This window comes from Nerophis ophidion, linkage group LG13, assembly GCF_033978795.1.
Source record: "Nerophis ophidion isolate RoL-2023_Sa linkage group LG13, RoL_Noph_v1.0, whole genome shotgun sequence".
NCBI classification, from domain to species: Eukaryota; Metazoa; Chordata; class Actinopteri; order Syngnathiformes; family Syngnathidae; genus Nerophis; species Nerophis ophidion.
The window spans coordinates 36,056,780-36,075,733 of record NC_084623.1 but is presented as its reverse complement, the minus strand read 5'-3'; the positions used below and the strand labels follow the sequence as shown (position 1 = coordinate 36,075,733).

Genomic DNA, 18,954 nt, shown 5'->3' with positions numbered 1-18,954 from the left:
GGCTGAATGCATACTCTGCCTATTGTGCAGATGTTCTTGGTCCACTTGAGTCATTTGAGATGTGGGACCAACGAGCTCAAGCAGAGTTTCCACAGTTCAAGTACTGGTCCACCATCATAGAGCTAGAGCTACTACTGTGTCGATTCATACGGTCACTTCGTGAAGGAAACTTCAATTTGTACGTTCAAGTTTGTGATGAACTGTGTGCTTGGTTTCATGTGATGAACCACACAAACTATGCCCGCTGGTTGCCTATGCATGTACGATACATGGTTGAACTACCGAAAAAACTTCCAACAGTGTATGAAGAGTTTTTGAAGGGGAATTTTGTAGTGCAACGTTCAGAACACAAGTTAAGCTTGATTGCAAATCACATGAGCAGTCAAACAAAATTCTGCAGTCCTATGGTGGAGCAGCTGGACTCTAAGAAAAGCCTGAATCTCTCACACTATTCATACTTGCAGGGCCAGACAGTGCCAGGTTGGTGCAAGAGTTTGAAGCTGTGTATAGTAACATCAGCTCACCATCCCCAACTTCTCATCATGAATAGGCATATAGCTTGCAGGCCAAGTTCATGAAATATGTCAAATCCTTCACAGCCATTATGGAAAGTCACGGGAATCCTTTTCTATCAATAGATCATGACCTCACAGTACTTGACACACAGGAAATTGTGTAAACAGAAGTATCTGTATCACTAACAACTGTTCACAAAGTTGGTATAGCCCTACATTTAGCTTATATAGAGGAGCCACTTGAGAAGGCCACACAGCCAATTTAGGATATAATTCCACGGACAAACATCTTGACTTTTGCAAATCGACCAGACCAAAAAGCCAAACGCAATAAAAGCATTCAGAAGCCAAACATGACTCTCATCACCCAACTATTCCTTTCCCTTCAATGGAGGCCTGATGCAGACAAGTATGAAAACCAGAGAAAGCCACCGAGCATTTCCAACCAAGGGCTTCTACGCAGCAGCACAAAGGCGGACATACTTGAATGCTTGAACGTCCATAAAGGTCCGCATAGCAGCAGCTAAGGCCACTGTAGTTGTGCTTGATGGAGCAGTAATGGCCCAAATGGTCCGGCCCCTCGCTGCAAATACATTCAATTAATACATAAACCCCAATATTGCAGGGTTTGTTAGGTCATACATGAGCCAAACCTCTGTTGAGCGCTTGGATATTGTGTTTGACACATATCCAGAGGAGAACCTAAAAGCGCAAACTCACCAACGCCGAGTAATTGGGAAAATAACTAAAATAGGGGATGGCAGAACTCCTATTCCAAAGCGTAATTAGAACCGTGAGTTCCTGAAAAAGGAAGCTAAAATGAAAGAACTGTTTGGACTTGTAAGTGTCGAGCTCACGAAGGATGACATGCAGGGTAAACTACTGCTGTGTACGAATAATGATGATGTTCTCTGCAACAGGCCTGGATTCGATTTGTCTACACTTAAGCCTTGTAACCATCCTGAAGCAGACACGAGGATGGTTCTGCACTTGGCCCAAGCTGGGGCCAATGGCCATATAAAAGCTTTTGTCCGTACTGTTGACCGTGGTGTTGTCTTTCTTGCGATCCAATTTTTTTGATGCATTAAAGATCACAGATCTTTGGATTGGCTTTGCTGTGGAAAAAGCTATTGAGACATTCCTGTCCATGAAATCCGCAATGCAATAGGTCCTCAGAAGTCACTGGCATTGCCTCTCCTCCATGCTCTGAGAGGATGTGATACCAAATCAGCCTTCCTTGGCCATAGAAAAAAGAGTGCATGGGCAGCTTGGGAGGCAACACCAGATCTCACAGACACCTTGGTTGCCGTCACCTTGGAGCCTTAGAATATCAACTCTGATCCTGTTCACATGCAACGACTGGAGCGTATGGTTGTCATCATGTACAGTAAGAGCTGTGGCTGCAGTAGTGTAGATGAGGCCAGACAGCGGATATTCTCAAATGGCACAAAGTCCCTTGAGAACCTTCCTCCCACCCAAGCTGCACTGACTCAGCATGTAAAAAGGGCACAGCAGCAGGCCAGTTTTTATTGAAGTCAGGCAACCTCCGTCAAACTGAATATTCCCAATTTTGGAATGTGGGAATAGAACAGCTCGACAACAAAGACTTGGGAACCATACTGGACCCAGCTGCTAGATGCCAGTACAACCTGTCCCATCCTTATTGCTGCTGGCGCAAGAAGTCTTGTAGCGGGCGCTGCAAGTGCTTTAAATCTGGTGTCTGTTGCACCTCATTGTGTGGATGTGCGGGTGTATGCACCAACAATGAGGGTCCATTAAAAAGGGAGAGATGAAGACGCCTCCACGTGGCCTCCCCCACAAGTAGCCAAAGAGTAGTTGCCCTTTAAACGAAACCAATGTCTTCAAAATGTCAAAACAATAGCCCCCCCCCCCCCCCCCCCCCCCGACATTTCATACAAACAATAGAAAGGAATCATGCATGTTGCACCAGGTTTTACTCATAACAATGGCCAAGTTATGTCCAATGCCTTCAGAATAGCAAAACGCCCTTGGAAATATGCAAATTAGGGGTCTAGACACACCCACAAATAAAAATGAGCATTCCAACACATTTCTAATTGTCAAAACACATAAAATAGACACCTAGTTTACATTTGTAGCTCATCTATTTCAAATTTTAGAGACAAAAGCTATTACAAGTGGCGGCCCCAAAGGTCACCGGCGCGGGCAAAAGCTATTACAAGTGGCGGCCATATTTGATTGGCCGCTGTGGCGACCCCAAAGGTCACCGGCGCGGGCGCCCTAGCTAAATCATTGCCCTGAGCTACACCTGTGCCAAATTTGGCGCTCTTAGACAAAAGTGAACGAAAATATCCCTAAGGGGTGGTCGGTGACTGTCAACCTCGCTTCTGTCAGTCTACCACAGGGTAGCTGTGGCTACAAATGTAGCTTACCACCACCAGGTGTGAATCAATGATGGGTTACCACTTCTCTGTGATTGCTTTGAGTATCTAATAATAGAAAAGCATGATATTAAATATAATCCATTATTATTATTATTTGTTTTTTATTCTATTGGGGTTCTTAAGCATTCAAGGTTTGGTTCTGCCACTGCTTCCCCAGCCACTTTTGTACATACTTTTTGTCAAAAAAACACAGTTCAGTTTTTTTCGATGGTGCTCAAATTTTGTGTTGATTGCAGATCTCAACATGGTGTCTCTTTCTTAAATGCAAGTGATTTAAAACACTTTCATTTGAGTTGTGTGTAACAGTAATGTGCACTCAGGGGTAATGCTTAGGATAGGATTATATAATGCTCTTGATTCTCATTTGAAAAAATGCGTGCAGGATTCTTACCACACATATAGTAAGAATCCTACACATAATGATTTGACTACACAGATAATAATACATTTTGTATACATGTGTAAAACCACACTGCCACACCATCTCAACTGCAGACTAGGTGAAGAGCTAACATTGAGAAATCCAATAAATCCTGCAGCTGTTTAATTATGCTCAACTTCCACTTTTTGATTTACAAATGTTGGATACACATGTTAAACAGTGCCAAATGATTAAATCGTAAGTTAATGAATTTGAATGTGTGCTTTTATGCAGTTTTAGAAGCCTGTGTGTCCTGTGTTTTGCAGTCTTTTAACAGTAGATATAATGTGACGTCACAGTGTGGTGGACGTACTTGTTTGGACATTTCGAGTATCTGCTTTCTTTTTATTTGCTTCAGGCTGTGAGACTGTTATGATTGTTGCCTGCAACCAATTGTGTCCTTCCTTCTCCTTTTCATGTACCATATTTTTTGGAGTATAAGTTGCTCCGGAGTATAAGTCGCACCTGCCGAAAATGCATGATAAAGAAGGAAAAAAATATATAAGTCGCACTGGAGTGTAAGTCACATTTTTCGGGGGAAATTTATTTGATAAAACCCAACACCAAGGATAGACATTTGAAAAGCAATTTAAAATGAATAAAGAATAGTGAACAACAGGCTGAATAAGTGTACGTTATATGACGCATAAATAACCAACTGAGAACGTGCCTGGTATGTTAACGTAACATATTATGGTTAAGAGTCATTCAAATAACTATAACATATAGAACATGCTATACGTTTACCAAACAATCTGTCACTCCTAATCGCTAAATCCGATGAAATCTTATACGTCTAGTCTTACGTGAATGAGCTAAACAATATTATTTGATATTTTAGGGTAATGTGTTAATAATTTCACACATAAGTCGCTCCTGAGTATAAGTCGCACCCCCGGCCAAACTATGACAAAAACTGCGACAAAAACTGCGACTTATAGTCCGAAAAATACGGTACTTCCGTATTTATTTGTCCACAACATTTTTCACGGAACTGCTCTATCATTATGGGCCACTACAAAATTGGACTAGCCCCTAAAATCCGCCGGCAAAAGAGGGTGACCCTTGCGTCATGTCTACTTGTTTTGATGTACCACAAGATAACTACTGGAGGTGAGGGAAATAATCGATTTTTAGATGCATCGCAATCCGGACATGGATGATCATGAAATCGATTAGTAAACGTCAATAATCAATTTATTTATTGTAAATAAAGTAATGTAGACAGTTCTAAAGTGTGTCTGACTGCAGCGAGCCACCTCAAAGAGAGTTCCGACCAGCTCTTTTATTGTCAGGCTTTTATTTTCCAGTTTTGAACACATTTTCATTAATTTAATGAATGTGAATGGAATTAATTTGTTTCTTATTACAAATACACTGTTTTTTTAAATTAGCAAGTTATAAACACTCTTTCAGTTAAACCAAAAGAAATGTAAAACTGCATCAATATACATATATTTGAATTATTAATGAATTTTTAATAGAATCGTAGCTCCTGAATTGTAATCGAAACGTGAGATGCCCAAATATTCCCGCCTCTAATAAGTATGTATTATTTTCATCTAATCTTGCGATGCACACAATAACGCCAACTTGTGATATTTAGTGACATAAATGTTGGTAAAAGCAACTTTTTTTTTTTAATGCAGTTCTCTATCGAACAGGGAGTGGGCAAGGTTTACCCAATGTTGTAAACTTTAAAACTATACATTGTTGATGAAGTTTACTTTTGACAATGTCAAAAATAATGTGGCAGTGATACTCACCTTCAAGATACAAGTTTAAGAGTGTACTATTTTAAAAGATAACTTCTGATACTTTTGGAGACGTTTTCATTTTTTAAAGAGAATGCTTCCACAAACAAACCACTTGCGATGTAGCCAAAAATCTATATTCCGATATATACTGCAGCCTCTTCTAATGACGACAAATATCACGATTTGTTACTTGGAATGTAAATGTTAATAGAACCATTTCACAACGGTTACAAACGCTCCTAATTTGGCTGCTAATGTATGCAGTTGAGTAAATTCCAGCTGTTCTATTTTCTCAAATCTCTTATCAATTTACTTACTGTAGTTTTCAGATTATAAATCTCTCCGGAGTATAAATTGCACCTGCCGAAAATGCATAATAAAGAAGGGAAAAACATATATAAGTCGCACTGGAGTATAAGTCACATTTTTTGGGGAAATGTATTTGATAAATCCCAACACCCAGAATAGACATTTAAAAGGCAATTTAAAATAAATAAAGAATAGTGAACAACAGGCTGAATAAGTGTACGTTATATGACACATAAATAACTGAGAACATTCTATGGTAAGAGTCATTCAAATAACTATAACATATAGAACATGCTATACGTTTACCAAACAATCTGTCACTCCTAATCGCTAAATCCAATGAAATCTTATACGTCTAGTCTCTTACGTGAATGAGCTAAATAATATTGTTTGATATTTTACGGTAATTAGTTAATAATTTCACACAGAAGTGAGTATAAGTCGCACCCCCGGCCAAACTATGAAAAAAACTGTGACTTATAGTCCGAAAAATACGGTATTAATTTATTGTTAATGGTTGGTTACTTTCCATTCTAACATGGTTTTATCAACACTTCGGTTGTTAACATTTACTCAACACTTAATCTTCTGTTGTTCCAATACTTAATACATTTTTAATATCATTGAACGTTTTTGATCAGAATTTCAGGCAAAACAAAGGATTGCGGTGTAACAACATCAAATCAAATATTTTGATTATATCCTACTACTGGCTACTACATTTTGTTTTTAATCCTAAATATTTTCTGATAATAAAAAATGTACATCTAACCACTGTAGAATCAATTCTATGTTGTTACTGATGATATTTGTATTGATCTGTTCATCTGTGTTTACATTTAGGGCTCTGGCTTGCAGATGTGGTTTTGAGATGTGGAGGGACATTAGACGCAAGCTTGAATTCTAAGTTTTATTGAGGAAGCGGGACATTTGTTTTGCGGAAAACCGCTAGAATTTGTCATTAACATGTATTATTACGATGTAACGCTAGTATTAAAAGCTTAAATGTCGCCAAAATGTATATAATTTATATCCTAAATCATCTGAGTAGCGCAACCCTACAGTAGAGCAAGATTTACACCAAAGCATTTTTAAAGCAATTTTAAAAGGTTATTGGTTAATTTTCATCTACCTTTAAGGAAACATTAAAATGGGATAAGGAACAAGTCATTTCATTTTGTGGCTAATCCGGATATATTTTACTACGTTACAGTACCTTACGTTTAATTAACGAGCTTCAATGTGTGTGTTTATATGCAATTGACCTCCACCCACACAGACAAAGACACTGGATGACTGACAAGAAGCTTCACTGTGTTTCTTTTATTCCGCTATGGATAGCTCAAATAGTGATTGGCGGATTTTTATCTACCTCTTAGGAAATGTCAGAAATGGGATAAGTAACAAATGATTACATCTTGAGGCTGATTCGGATCACTGTCTGGATTCAGGACTGTTTTTTTTTTTATTGGGATATGGGATCTGGCAAAAGTCTATACTATAAGTGCTCTCCGAGTTGCACAATTCAATATGTTAAAAAAGAGTAGGAAAAAGGAAAGCTCAATAAATCCTACACTTTTTTCATATCTCAGCAATTACTGATATTTTGTTCACTTCGTGTGTGGTAATATATAACCATTTTATGATAGGGAATGAAAATAATACAGAATGTGTAATGATAGATTGTGATGAATAGGGAAAAGTGTTTTAGTACATAAATACATAATAAAAGATAAATGCAAATAATTAAAAATGTGAGAATGTGTAATGATAGATTGTGATGAATTGGGAAAAGTGTTTTAGTAAATAGATACATAATAAAAGATAAATACTAATAATTAAACACATTACTTAAATAATAAGAAAGTACATTACATTAAAGTGAATAAAATATTATTTATAAATAAATACATCAAATAAATAATCTTTGAATTACTTACATTTTATCAATATAATTGATTCATTGACATTAAAAAGTCTCCCAATTCATTCATTCATTTGTTACCACTTAATGTTTTACAATATATGTTGTTTTCCATAATGTTGGGTAGATAAAGATGCAAATGCCAATTATCTCCACCTCCAACTGACACCAAGGTGGTTAAAGTGCAGTGAATTCACTGTAATGATATTGTACCCTCATTGGATAATACTGAAGTTGCAGCTGTTATGTCTTGAATGATAAGGAGAGAACCTATTTGTCTTTTACATTTTACCTGACATAAATGATTGTGTGACCATAGTCTTTGTTTTTTTGTCTCTCTGTGTCAGGCTTATGTTGGTGTAGGCCTTTGTTTTGATTAATGTTGTTCTCTGTCTGATCCACAGCAGGGGCTTACTATTCAACTCAACCTCAGTTTACCCCTCCAGTTCCGGCAGCGCCCGTCATCATGAACCCAGCCCCTCAACAGCAGCAACCACCACCTCAGCCTCCTCAACACATCCACACCAAACGGGAACGTAAACAGGTAATGTCAAGTTTTTTATTTATAGAAACAAAGGGTGGGTATCTGATTTTCTTCCCCAAATTTCAATTAAGTTTGAAATGGACCCTTATTGGCCTTCATTATTTTCTGTCATGACTATAAATAGTGAAGTCCTTTGAACACATCTAAAAGGTTATCTCCTACTGATAGGTACTTTAGCAATGCTCTCCGTTTATTCTTCACTTGTTCATTTCATTTTGTGGTGTATTTTGTAGGGATAAACTTAGAGTAATAGCAGATTGAGCGATTTTTAAGAATGATTAGATTGAATTCCTTTGTTGATTACTCACAATTAGGTCAAAATGATGTGACAAACTTATAAATTTGGTGCTACCTTTTGGTTTTCAAACATTATAACTGGACTGTCAGGGAATGTAGTTTGTCCATGAAACAGCATTTGATAGGTGACGTTATGCACCGTTACTCACCTCATGCGCACTTGTTGTAGGAGGAATCTTTGTTATCGACTTAGCTCATATTTGAGGTGTGCATGATAAATATCGGACAGCAAATTATCGACCTTATATGAGGAATTATGACGTCATAACATACCAATCTGATAATATAAAACAATGCTTCAATAACAATTTAAAAAGTTAGTCCAAAAAGCTGAAATTACCCGCACTGTGCTGTAAGTGGGTTCAGGTGAGCAGATCAAGCAATCCTTTTCTCTCGCTCGTGCTGTAAATGGCTTGTGGTAAACTTCCCCTGAGCTCACTGTAAACAAACATGGCGTTGATCTTGTGGGACTTTTTTCACTGTTCTAGAGGAAGACATTTACATGTTATTAGCACCCAATGTTTCGCAAACATTCCACTAGGAGGAACAAACATGGAGATTTACATCAAACCTTATCAGCAACCTCAAACGGCAGCATCGCTATGACAATGTTTTTATCACGTAAGAGGTGGCCTGCTGCTAAAAAAGCTGCTCCAAAGCCAGACGCAAAAAAAAAAAAAAAATTCTATCGGCATGGCGTTTAAAAAGTGCAAAAAGTTTGTCCAAAACCTTGGTGCTGGAAGACTAGCCCTTTACCACTGTTAAGCTATTGGCTTTTGTTGGCTTGTAAACCACTTGGAGCCACAGTTTGTACCTCAGAGCCGAAGTCGCTATTTTTCAAACTGTTTTTAATTTTTTGTTTTGTTAATATTAATGATGTCTAGTGGTGAAAAAATTCAGAATGGCAATATATCGATACTAGATGATACTAGAAGTTGACAGGTAAATATAGGGCATTTTTTGGACATTTAAGTGGCAAAAAACTTTATCCACTTACACTACAATGCAATACAATTTGGCTGAGACAATTTGTCAACTTAGTCGATGTTTTCGATGAGGTCCTATAAGTCGACGTCACATAAACCTTGCTTCGGTAAAATAATGGCCCTACCTAAGGAGATAAAGATGCCACAAGTGGTGTTCTAATTGATGAGCCACTTCGCATTATTGACCAATTTCTTTGGGAAACTTTGATCGCCAGATGATGCTGATCGCAAAATGATCACTTGTGGCTCATACCTTACAGCTCAGTAACAGACAAGGCTACTTTCTACTAGCTACTGCTAACAATTTGTGTATATCCATACTCAGTGCAATGCGGCCCCTCTAAGGTAATGTCACCTCCATTGTGGCAAATACACTTAATTTCTCATAAGTATCCATATCACAGTGGAATTGGATAAAAATACAAAAAATGTGACGCATCGAGAAAAAAGGGCAAAAGATGACAAGGAAGCATGGTACCACTAAGCTAGCTTGAAACATAGCACTTTAGCACATGGCACTTTAGAACTAAACACTTTAGCACACAGCACTTTATCCATGAGCTCTAGTGCAATGCACACTGGTACTTTATCTTTATCTCCATACTGTAGATTTTATGCCTCCATCAAAGTGCCACCCATGTCTTTCAAACTCCATGTTCTGATGTTTAGATGTTTAAATGTTAGTTGTCTGGTTGTGGTTGTGTCTGTGCTTGTGTTTTTGTTCTGTTGTTTTTGTGTATGTTAAGAAAGCAATGATGCACTGTGTCCAAGACAAATTTCCCCGCGGGTACAATAAAGTTGAACCTTGAACCTTGAAACAACCGAATAAGTGCTTAGTTCACTTTCACAGACATGTAAATTGAACCATGTTACAGCAGAAAGTAAGCAGATATTAACACTAAATCAAACAAGTAGATTAATAAGTCTAAAGAGATGATGATATTACAGCAGTCCAGGGTGCGTGACCTCGAGGAACATGTTTTTTTTTTCCGCACTAGAATAAGATGAAGTGTATGTAGCACTTGGCTTCATTGTAACCACAGTGAGAAACGTAGAAAAGGTTTGTGTGTTGTTTCCTTTCATGTTAATAAACTTACAATGTTATGCAGAGGAATAATTACAACAATTTTATAGACAAATTATATTATTCATAGTCACGGTGGAGAGTGGGGGGGCGCACAAGATATTTTCTTCTCTCGAGGGCGGGCGTAACAGAAAAAAATTGAGAAGTACTGTATTACAGCAACAAAATCAATGTTGTGCTCTGATGTTGTCTGTCGTGTGCCAGGCGATCACGCAGGATTTTGTGTTGCTCCATAAATTGATGCAGTTGATACCAAGAGTAGCACAATCAATGATTGGTACTAGTGATTAGATTAATATTTTATTTTAACACTATGCATTTTTTGCCATTGTTGTAATGTTTAAAAATTCAGGGCGTAAATCCATGAAGACTGGTGGACTATGACATTATATAACTCAAACAATTTTTTAAAATAAAATAAACTAATGAAATATTTAGTCATTACAATGTTTTCATGTGTTTTTCTGCTGATTATAATTGTGATTAAAAAGCAAAATAATTTAGTGATCTTAAATATTTCAAATAAAAAAGTAATAATATCAATGTCATTACTGCACCTGTAACTACATGGTATCGAATCAATGCCCAAATTTGCAGTATGATCCACTACTAGTTCACTTCCCAAAAAGTAGGTTGATTTTTTTGGGTTACTTTTTCAGATCATTAAGTGCATAACTCTTACCATAAATAAATCCTAAAATTTACACTTAGTACATGTAATCGGCTGATCTCACTTGTATAATTTTTATGGGACTAGGCAGCATAAACCCTATTCAAAACACCCTTAGATGATACTTTAGAAAATAATCCTTCTGAGGTGCTCTTTAAAATGCAAATTAGAAATGACTTTACAGCAGCACACTGTAATGCACACGCTCTTCAAAGACAAGGTATATTCTCCAGAAAGGCAGAGGAAGTAAAACGTCTTTCCAGGTCATTTAAATTTGTATTTCTGACATGCAACATGTATTTAAACTTTGTACATATACACAACAAAATTGTTGTTCTACTTTGGGGGAATTCATTCATAAAATGTGTTTTATCACTACACTAAAAAACAGATACAAAAATAATTCAAACCTACAGATGAATCCATTAATTCCCCAAAATTATCGATAGATTAATGAATTCAATAAATAATCGTTTGGTGCAGCCCTGTAATGCAATGTACTGTGCAATAAATGGAACTCGATCATTTATTTCCCACAAATCCCACTATTACAACCAAAATTGGAAGTATGTTCGAAATAAACTCAAACTGCAGTCCTGTGGTAGACATACACGATATGGCGATCGTAAAGTAACTCGCTATTTAAAAAAAAAAATATATATATTAATTACAATTTTCATATGAGATTGATATAACATGATGTATTATTTAAAATTTGGTGGATGGGTATTGAATTTAGTACTTTTATAATTAACAATTGAATTTTATTAGTACTATCGTGATCCATGTAAAATCAAATGGTACCATGTTTCGATAGCTATTACAATAGATGTCACGCACGGTTGCATGTTTGACACCAGCTTAAGCACAAACAGGCATATTTATAGCCAACTACCTCTCAGTAATATTGACACTTTCCATGCAAAGCCTGCTTTGTAGAAATCACTTGAAAGCATTGGTTATGCCATATACATGCTACTGACTAGCATTAGTGGTTTTACATGGTGATGTCAACTACTCCAAAATTGGTCATCAAACTACAGCTAAGAGGAACGTTACAATCAAATAGCTGGTGTTTAATAAGTACATTATCTACAGTATAAACACCTTGCCATTAAGTTAAATGTGCCAGTCTTTGTCTTTATTAAATTGTACAAAGACTACTTCCTGGCTACGGAAACACTGAAATGTATGCATATTTGCAAATGAGACTCAGAACCTGTTCCCAGAGTAACGTTTTTCGGTGGAAACGACAAAGAAATGTATTGTTTCAGCGTTTTACTCCATGCAAATGGCATTCTGGAGGGTATGAAATGGGAGTTTTTGAAAATGAGCTCCAGTGTGGGAAAAGCATGCAAATGCCGCCTTGTCGATTACGTTTGAACAAGGAAGCGGCCAAAAGTACCTGAGAATGATGACGTCACCGCCTCCTTCCTGCCGTGTTGCTGCCTCGTTAGTCACAAGGTAATTAAAAAGAGAGCGCGCAACAGCTGTCAACAACGATCAAAAACAAAGCTATGGTTGTGATGTAGTTACTACCATTAGCACTATGTCAACAAAAACTTGTCATCATCTATCAGCTATGTTGGCGAATTTGTGTGTGATGTAGATAATGACAGCCATTTCTTAACTTTCTTTTATTGGACAAGAATCACTTTTTAAAATAGTGAACACACAACATCAAACAACAAAAAATAATCAGTATAAACACAAATATTTCGAACATCCTCTTCTTTATTCTCCCTAAACCCTATGTTAGGAAGTATGAACAACGCTCCAACGCAAAGATTATGAATCATAACCAAACACATTGAAAGTTACATCACGTTGGCTAGCTCTGATGTACCATAATATGTAGCTCGTAGCAGCGAGCTCGTCAAGAATAAAGTATGATTAAAAATACCAGAAGTGCATTTCTGCTTTAGTTGCCCACCAAACTACTGCTGGTTCAAGCATATTTGAGGGACGCTGTAGAATGAGGTGTATTTCAGTGGATAAAGAATTTTCATCTTTCATTTTACTGCTACATTGATGTATAGCCAGTGGCAGTAGTTGCTAGCTGCTGATCCATCCAGAATATCCTCACAGAGTTGGAAACGTACTATGTCCAAATGTCTGTCGCTCCTCCGATGCCCGGATTCCATGACATCTCTATACTTGTTTTAGACATTTTTTCACTTGTTTTGTAAACCGACATGGACTTTCATGATGTCACTATATGAATGAAGTCCAGTGCTCTGTCTCTGTCTGCTTCCAGCGCCACTTGTGGCCAGGCGTTGTTTAACGTAATTTTCTGCCTGAACGTGACTCATTCTTGATATGACACCGTGCCGACACATTAACATTTCAAATTGGCAGCAAAACAAAACAAACTTACTCTGGGGACAGGTCATCTGGAGTGTAAGAAAACAAAAAACAACTGAACAGCACTGCCAGCTCTGTGTTAAATGTTTAGTTAAACAAAAAATAAGATTGTATTGTTCAATTATTTAAGGATTATTACCACAAACACACAGAAAAGTACCGAAAATCATAAACTACAAAATGGAACCACCGAGTACCGGTATATATTACCAAGTATCAGGAATTGGTACCGTATCAAATAAAAGGTACCCTATTATGCAAAACGCAACGTTTCTAACTTGTTGGTACCTGCTTATGTGTATTTGGGATCTGCATAACTCCAGGAAAATTTGGAAGCAAACCCTCGAGGCATTGCAGAGATATTTTTAAAATAATCTTGCCTGCTTTCACACTTCATCCAAATGAGCCGTTTTGTTATGTTTTCTGACTGTGACGTCTGCGGATATCGCCATGTATGGTAGAAATGTACCCACAGATCTTTGCCCGAGTCCTCCCTATTTAGTTTATGTAACGAGAATGCTCTGTTGTTAGTTGCTTTATTCAGCACAAGTCACGAAAGAAACATTCAGCCTCTTCTGAAGTAAGAAGTGCTTTACTTTTAACTTTATTGATCTATGGTAATTTGCCTTCAACTGTGAACATTGTCGTTCTGAGTGTGTGCAGAGAAGAGTCGTGCTTTACTAACCACAAAACATAGCAAAAAGATAAATTTTCCGAAAAACTGTTTTTATTGGCGGGCTCGATGATCCCTATTTATGGCAATAGAGGGGACAATGAAAAGGTAACTAATAGCAGTAGGTTAGAAATTATATGTTAGCAATGTTAACTTGATTTTCTCAGTCCTCTAATTTAAGACATGAGTGTCACCGTCCTGCGGCAAAATAAAGAATGATACTGTTTGGCAAATCACTTATTAGTTATAAAATCTGTAATTACGTTAGCTTTGTAGCTCATAGCGTAGTTCATTGTACAGCTGGCTTCAGCCTAACGTTTACAAGAGTTTGAAGCAAAAGTGCAGTGAAGTTATTGACATGATATAGAATAGAAAAGCATTTTATTGTCAATATACACATGTATACATTCAGGATCTATCTAGCATTCGAGAGATACAGATCCTGTAGAAGTTTAAACTTAGTTTATAGTTACAGACTTGACTGATTCCTTCCGCTCCTCCACCTGCATTGTTTCCTTGTCATGCTGACAACTAAATTTGGCGTGTCCACTGGTCTCACTTTATCATCTGGGATGTTAAGTTGTGGTGAAAGTCACTCAAAACAGATGGCTGGTGGCGGTCACCAAAACTAAAAAACATGGCTGCCGTGGCAGGGATGAAGGTTCACTCACCAAAGAACCACCATTACATGTTATGTAGACCACAAGCAGGTGTAGGGAAAAAAAAAATTATAAAATTAACCCTTTCAATTTTAAAGGAATCCATCCCTAAAGGGTCTAAATAAAGAATATAATGGTTAAAGTAGAATGAGTTACTTTTAAATTTTTTTGAATGGTGTTTTCAGTGGATCATTAATACATTAACAATAAACCCACCAAAATGGGAAACATATTAAAGGTGCCATATGTAGTACAGTGGCCAGAAATGGTTCTGCAACGACAGTCAAAATTATGTAGTCCCCTCCCACTCTCCATGACTGAGGTAGCCAGATATGCAGCCGAATCCAAATCTTACTCCAAGGATCTTCAAATGGCAATCGACGAGTCCTACGCGGTAGGTTTTTCTCTTTTATGCTTCTTGCAAGATGGTTTACTAAGTAATTAAGCCACATTTTACGGATGTCGATTAGCCAAATATATTTGTAAAGTTATGCAACAATATTTTCGTTGGGAATCGGGACAGATTGTTGGCATTACCCTGCTAAAATGTTTGGTTTGACTGCACGGACGACCATCAAAATAATAATGTATTACCAGTATATGTCGCATAGGCCTACTTTGATGGCAAGCTAAGGCTTGCCACCACATTTCATTCAGCATAACTCCATGTTGCATCCAACCTGACGCACTGCATTCTCTTCCATGTACACACATCACCATCTTTCAGTGTTGTGTGCAATTCTATGAGCCAACCCATGTTACGCAAAAACCATGTTACTTATAAATTATAAAGCCTACAACCATGTCAATACACAAAGTAGAAAATCATTACATGTAATGCATTATATTGTGCCAAGCAAACACCACACCATATGTGCCAGATGCACATACAGTACCAGAAACCCTAATTAGCCGTGCTAATGTTGAAACGCATTTCCTCAGCGTATCAGCATATTGAGAAGGAAATAGGCATTGACACTACCCATATACACACAGGTTTTATTTGTCGAAAATATATGCTGTCCTGTCAGTTGGAATACACATCGACATTCAAGCTAACGGGCATATATTTCCCCCGTTAGCCTGTATGTTGATGTGTTATTGACTGGGCTGGCATGCTAAGTAAGCATTACACTTACACTTCGCTCCTAAGCATTTGTTGCACAAACATACTAGCTTTTTTAGACAAGATCATAGACTGTATTGGACAATATAGATTACATATGAAATGTCCATTTCCATTTATTACAATTAATAATAAAAGGAAAATGCCTGACTTACCTAAAAAAAGAGGAAATTAACAAGTGTGGCATTATATGAAAAAATCTTCTCTGCCTTCAACTGTTTCCATCTTTCCAAGGCATCCCCGATAAAAATCCTTGTCTTGTTCCAGGCTTTCTCTAGAATAAGTTGCGAATCGTAATGGTGCTTTTTAGATCTACTAAGGTCTGACATGTTTAGTAATTTTACCAGTGGCAGTAGCTTGACGAAGAGGGCAGTGCCTAACTGGCACCTGGGTGTGATACACTCACAGGCTTTCTAATTGGTCAAACGGCGTAGGGTGGGGCATCGAAATGAAAACAATAAAAAAATTTCAGGGCTGTAAATCTAATTTTGAAATGAGCATATCCCGGCTGAACTACCGTTATCAGTTATAAAGGTATTCGAAAAGAACATGATTTATTAATGCCTTTTGACATATCAGGGCCATTTAATGATGACTTGGCACCTTTAACTGTAAACTAGTATAATTTAGGTATTAGTGTAGGTTCTTTAGGTCAACTTGATTTCTATTTTTGTGCAAATAATTTGTTTTTTTGCTGATATTGAAAAATGATTTCAACTAAAAGCTTTGCCTTTGCAGGTGAGATTTTGAGGGGAAACAAATACGTTGACCAAAATGAACCCATAACAGAGAGGAAAAGAAACTAATTATGAAAAAAGTAATCTTTCACCTCATATTGTAATTGTGTAAATAATATCAGTGAAACCTCTATTTTGACTATATGATGTATTATTTTTGTATGACTTTTGAATCTTATCACTAAATATATCATAGATTTATTAAGAATGTTTCTTTTTTGTTTTACAATGTAATATTTTCCTATTTTTGTTCTCAGATTTCAATTTGATATTTAAAATAGACTGCAATGAACTTAACTGTAACATGAGGTGCTGTAAAACTACACCGCTCATGTCCCATTTCTAGATGATATACAGTCGATCTTCCTTTGCTAAGAACGTGTTTGTCTGCGGCTTCCTTTTGTAATTGTCTTTCAGAGATTTAGGTTAACAATTTACAGTTCACACTGGCAAAACCTTTTTTTAAATTTAGCAATACAGAATTTTGTCGTATCTATGTATACCTATATCTGTGTTTAATCTTCCTGTCGTATTGTATAAATCCGGGTTTTAGAGACATTCACAGCCTGAATAAATGCCTTGAGCTTTGTTCTTTTGCCTTTCCTTTGGCTGGGTCACTCTTTGGCTGCTTATCAGAGACTGGGGTTGCCTGGGGTTGGACTTTGAATTGGCCAAGGGACACCCATTATAAAGGGCCATTTGAGAAATAATGACACATTTGTTTGCGAGGAGGAATGCGCTTCATCCAACAGTTTTTGTGTGCTCACATATGCAACTAAAAGCTTTTGCCATTGTTTTTTAGAGAGAGGTTTAAGCAATTTGGAGCCAAAGAAGCACAAGGCTACCTTAAGAGTGTGCACGCATTTGCATTAAAGTTATAAAGTGTGTGTGTTAGTTTCCTGATAGTAAGCATATATTTTTTTAAGGTCAGGTGTACTGATGGCGTCAAATTATCTTTTTTATTGCACTTACTTTGTCATTGGAAAAACTAGAGCAGGAGGGGGTTGTGGGACGTGTCAGCACATTGCTCAGCTCCACGTGGCCAACTATCCCCCACCCTTCTCCCTTACTTGGTTCTCTGGCACTCCCTCTTCTGCTAGCTTTGTCCGTTTTTTTAGCAAGTGAGCAGCTGATGAGCGTGAGAAAAAATTAGCCAAAGGCCAATCTCACTGGTAGACGCTCAATTGATTATAGCTATTCCTCTTTCGAAACCCTCCCATTCCTTCATATTGCAGCCTCCCCTACTTCCCCCCTGGGCCTCTTTAACTGTTAGTCTCTGTGGGTGGGAGTTGCACATTCCAATACCATAGCTCCAGTGGCTATCCTAGTTCCCTCCTCCCTGTTCTGTTCATTAAATGAGTGAAGCGGAGAGGGAGTGAAGTTGTTAGCGAGCCAACTGACAGCCCAGCCCAACCCTGCTCGGTTGTCAGCCTGAAACAGTTAAGATTAGGTAAAGCGTTCCGGCACCGGCCTGCGTTTTTTTTTTGTCAAGTTTGGACCCTGCTTGAGCTGCTACTCCACTCTGAGGATGAAAGAGTTTTTTCCGTGTTCTTGTTACAAATAGCGGGCAATAGACACAGCTTGATAAAGGTTAGTCATGTTTGCCAACCGTTCTGATTTTTGAGTCAAAGTTCTAGAGGCCACCCGTCTTTGTTGTGTGTGTTAGCTCAAGGTTAAATTTTTCACTTTAGTCCCATGACTGTGCACGTCACTTTTAGTGGCATTCTGGCTTATACCAGTTTCTCAGCAGCGCTGACTTCCTAGAATAAGCGTGTCGTCTGTGAGTGAGCGAGTGTTTCAAAAATGTTTATGTGGCACTCAATATGAGCAAGTGATTGCACATTAACTTATTTTCCTCTTTGCATGTTGTGTGTCAAGTTAAATGACTTTGTTTTTGTAACTTTTTTCAAACAAACCCCTATATTTCATTATATTTTGGTTTAATGTGTAAATGGGTGCTCATAGTGACTAGTGCTTTGCTGTTCTTGCATGTTTAGAATGTGAGAAATATAGCATTTAATGTCATGAGAACAAACTGAACACTGGAGGAATGCAAGATGGGAGGTTCTTATCTCAAGGACTACAGTGCTTCCCCTAAGATATTTAGTTATTACTCTTTATTTCCTTTTTATGATGGTAATCCAAATCAATGCAACATTAAGAATGCAGCATATTTATAAATTATTTTTTTTTCTTTACTGTTAGCACTGCATAACTTTGTCCACTGATTCCCTTGTTTTTTTTTTAATAGATCATAATAAAAGACCCAGAAAGTGGTAGAGACATTACAGAGGAGATTATGTCAGGGGGCCGCAGTGGCTCTACACCAACACCACCACAGGTAAGTTATTGTAATTTTGGCCTTTACTTGACTGTTTTTTTCCCATATTTTTTCCTTTTAATTGACATTTGTAAATGCTTTGAATCAGTGACCTGTGGTCAGCTGAGGCACGGTAAGTGTG

The 18,954-nt window shown here is 37.5% G+C and overlaps 1 protein-coding gene across 2 annotated transcripts in view; it reads left to right on the top strand.

Annotated features, from left to right (window-relative positions):
• The window catches only part of LOC133564494 (eukaryotic translation initiation factor 4 gamma 1-like), a 93,033-nt gene that overhangs the window by 34,256 nt on the left and 39,823 nt on the right, over nt 1–18,954 (top strand). The window contains exons 8-9 of one of the 2 annotated variants that reach the window (XM_061918847.1): nt 7,760–7,896; nt 18,744–18,833. In XM_061918847.1, coding sequence (XP_061774831.1) covers nt 7,760–7,896; nt 18,744–18,833 — 227 coding nt within the window. Of the gene's footprint in view, nt 1–7,756; nt 7,897–18,743; nt 18,834–18,954 lie in introns of both variants that reach the window. The other variant, XM_061918846.1, reaches the window with a different exon arrangement.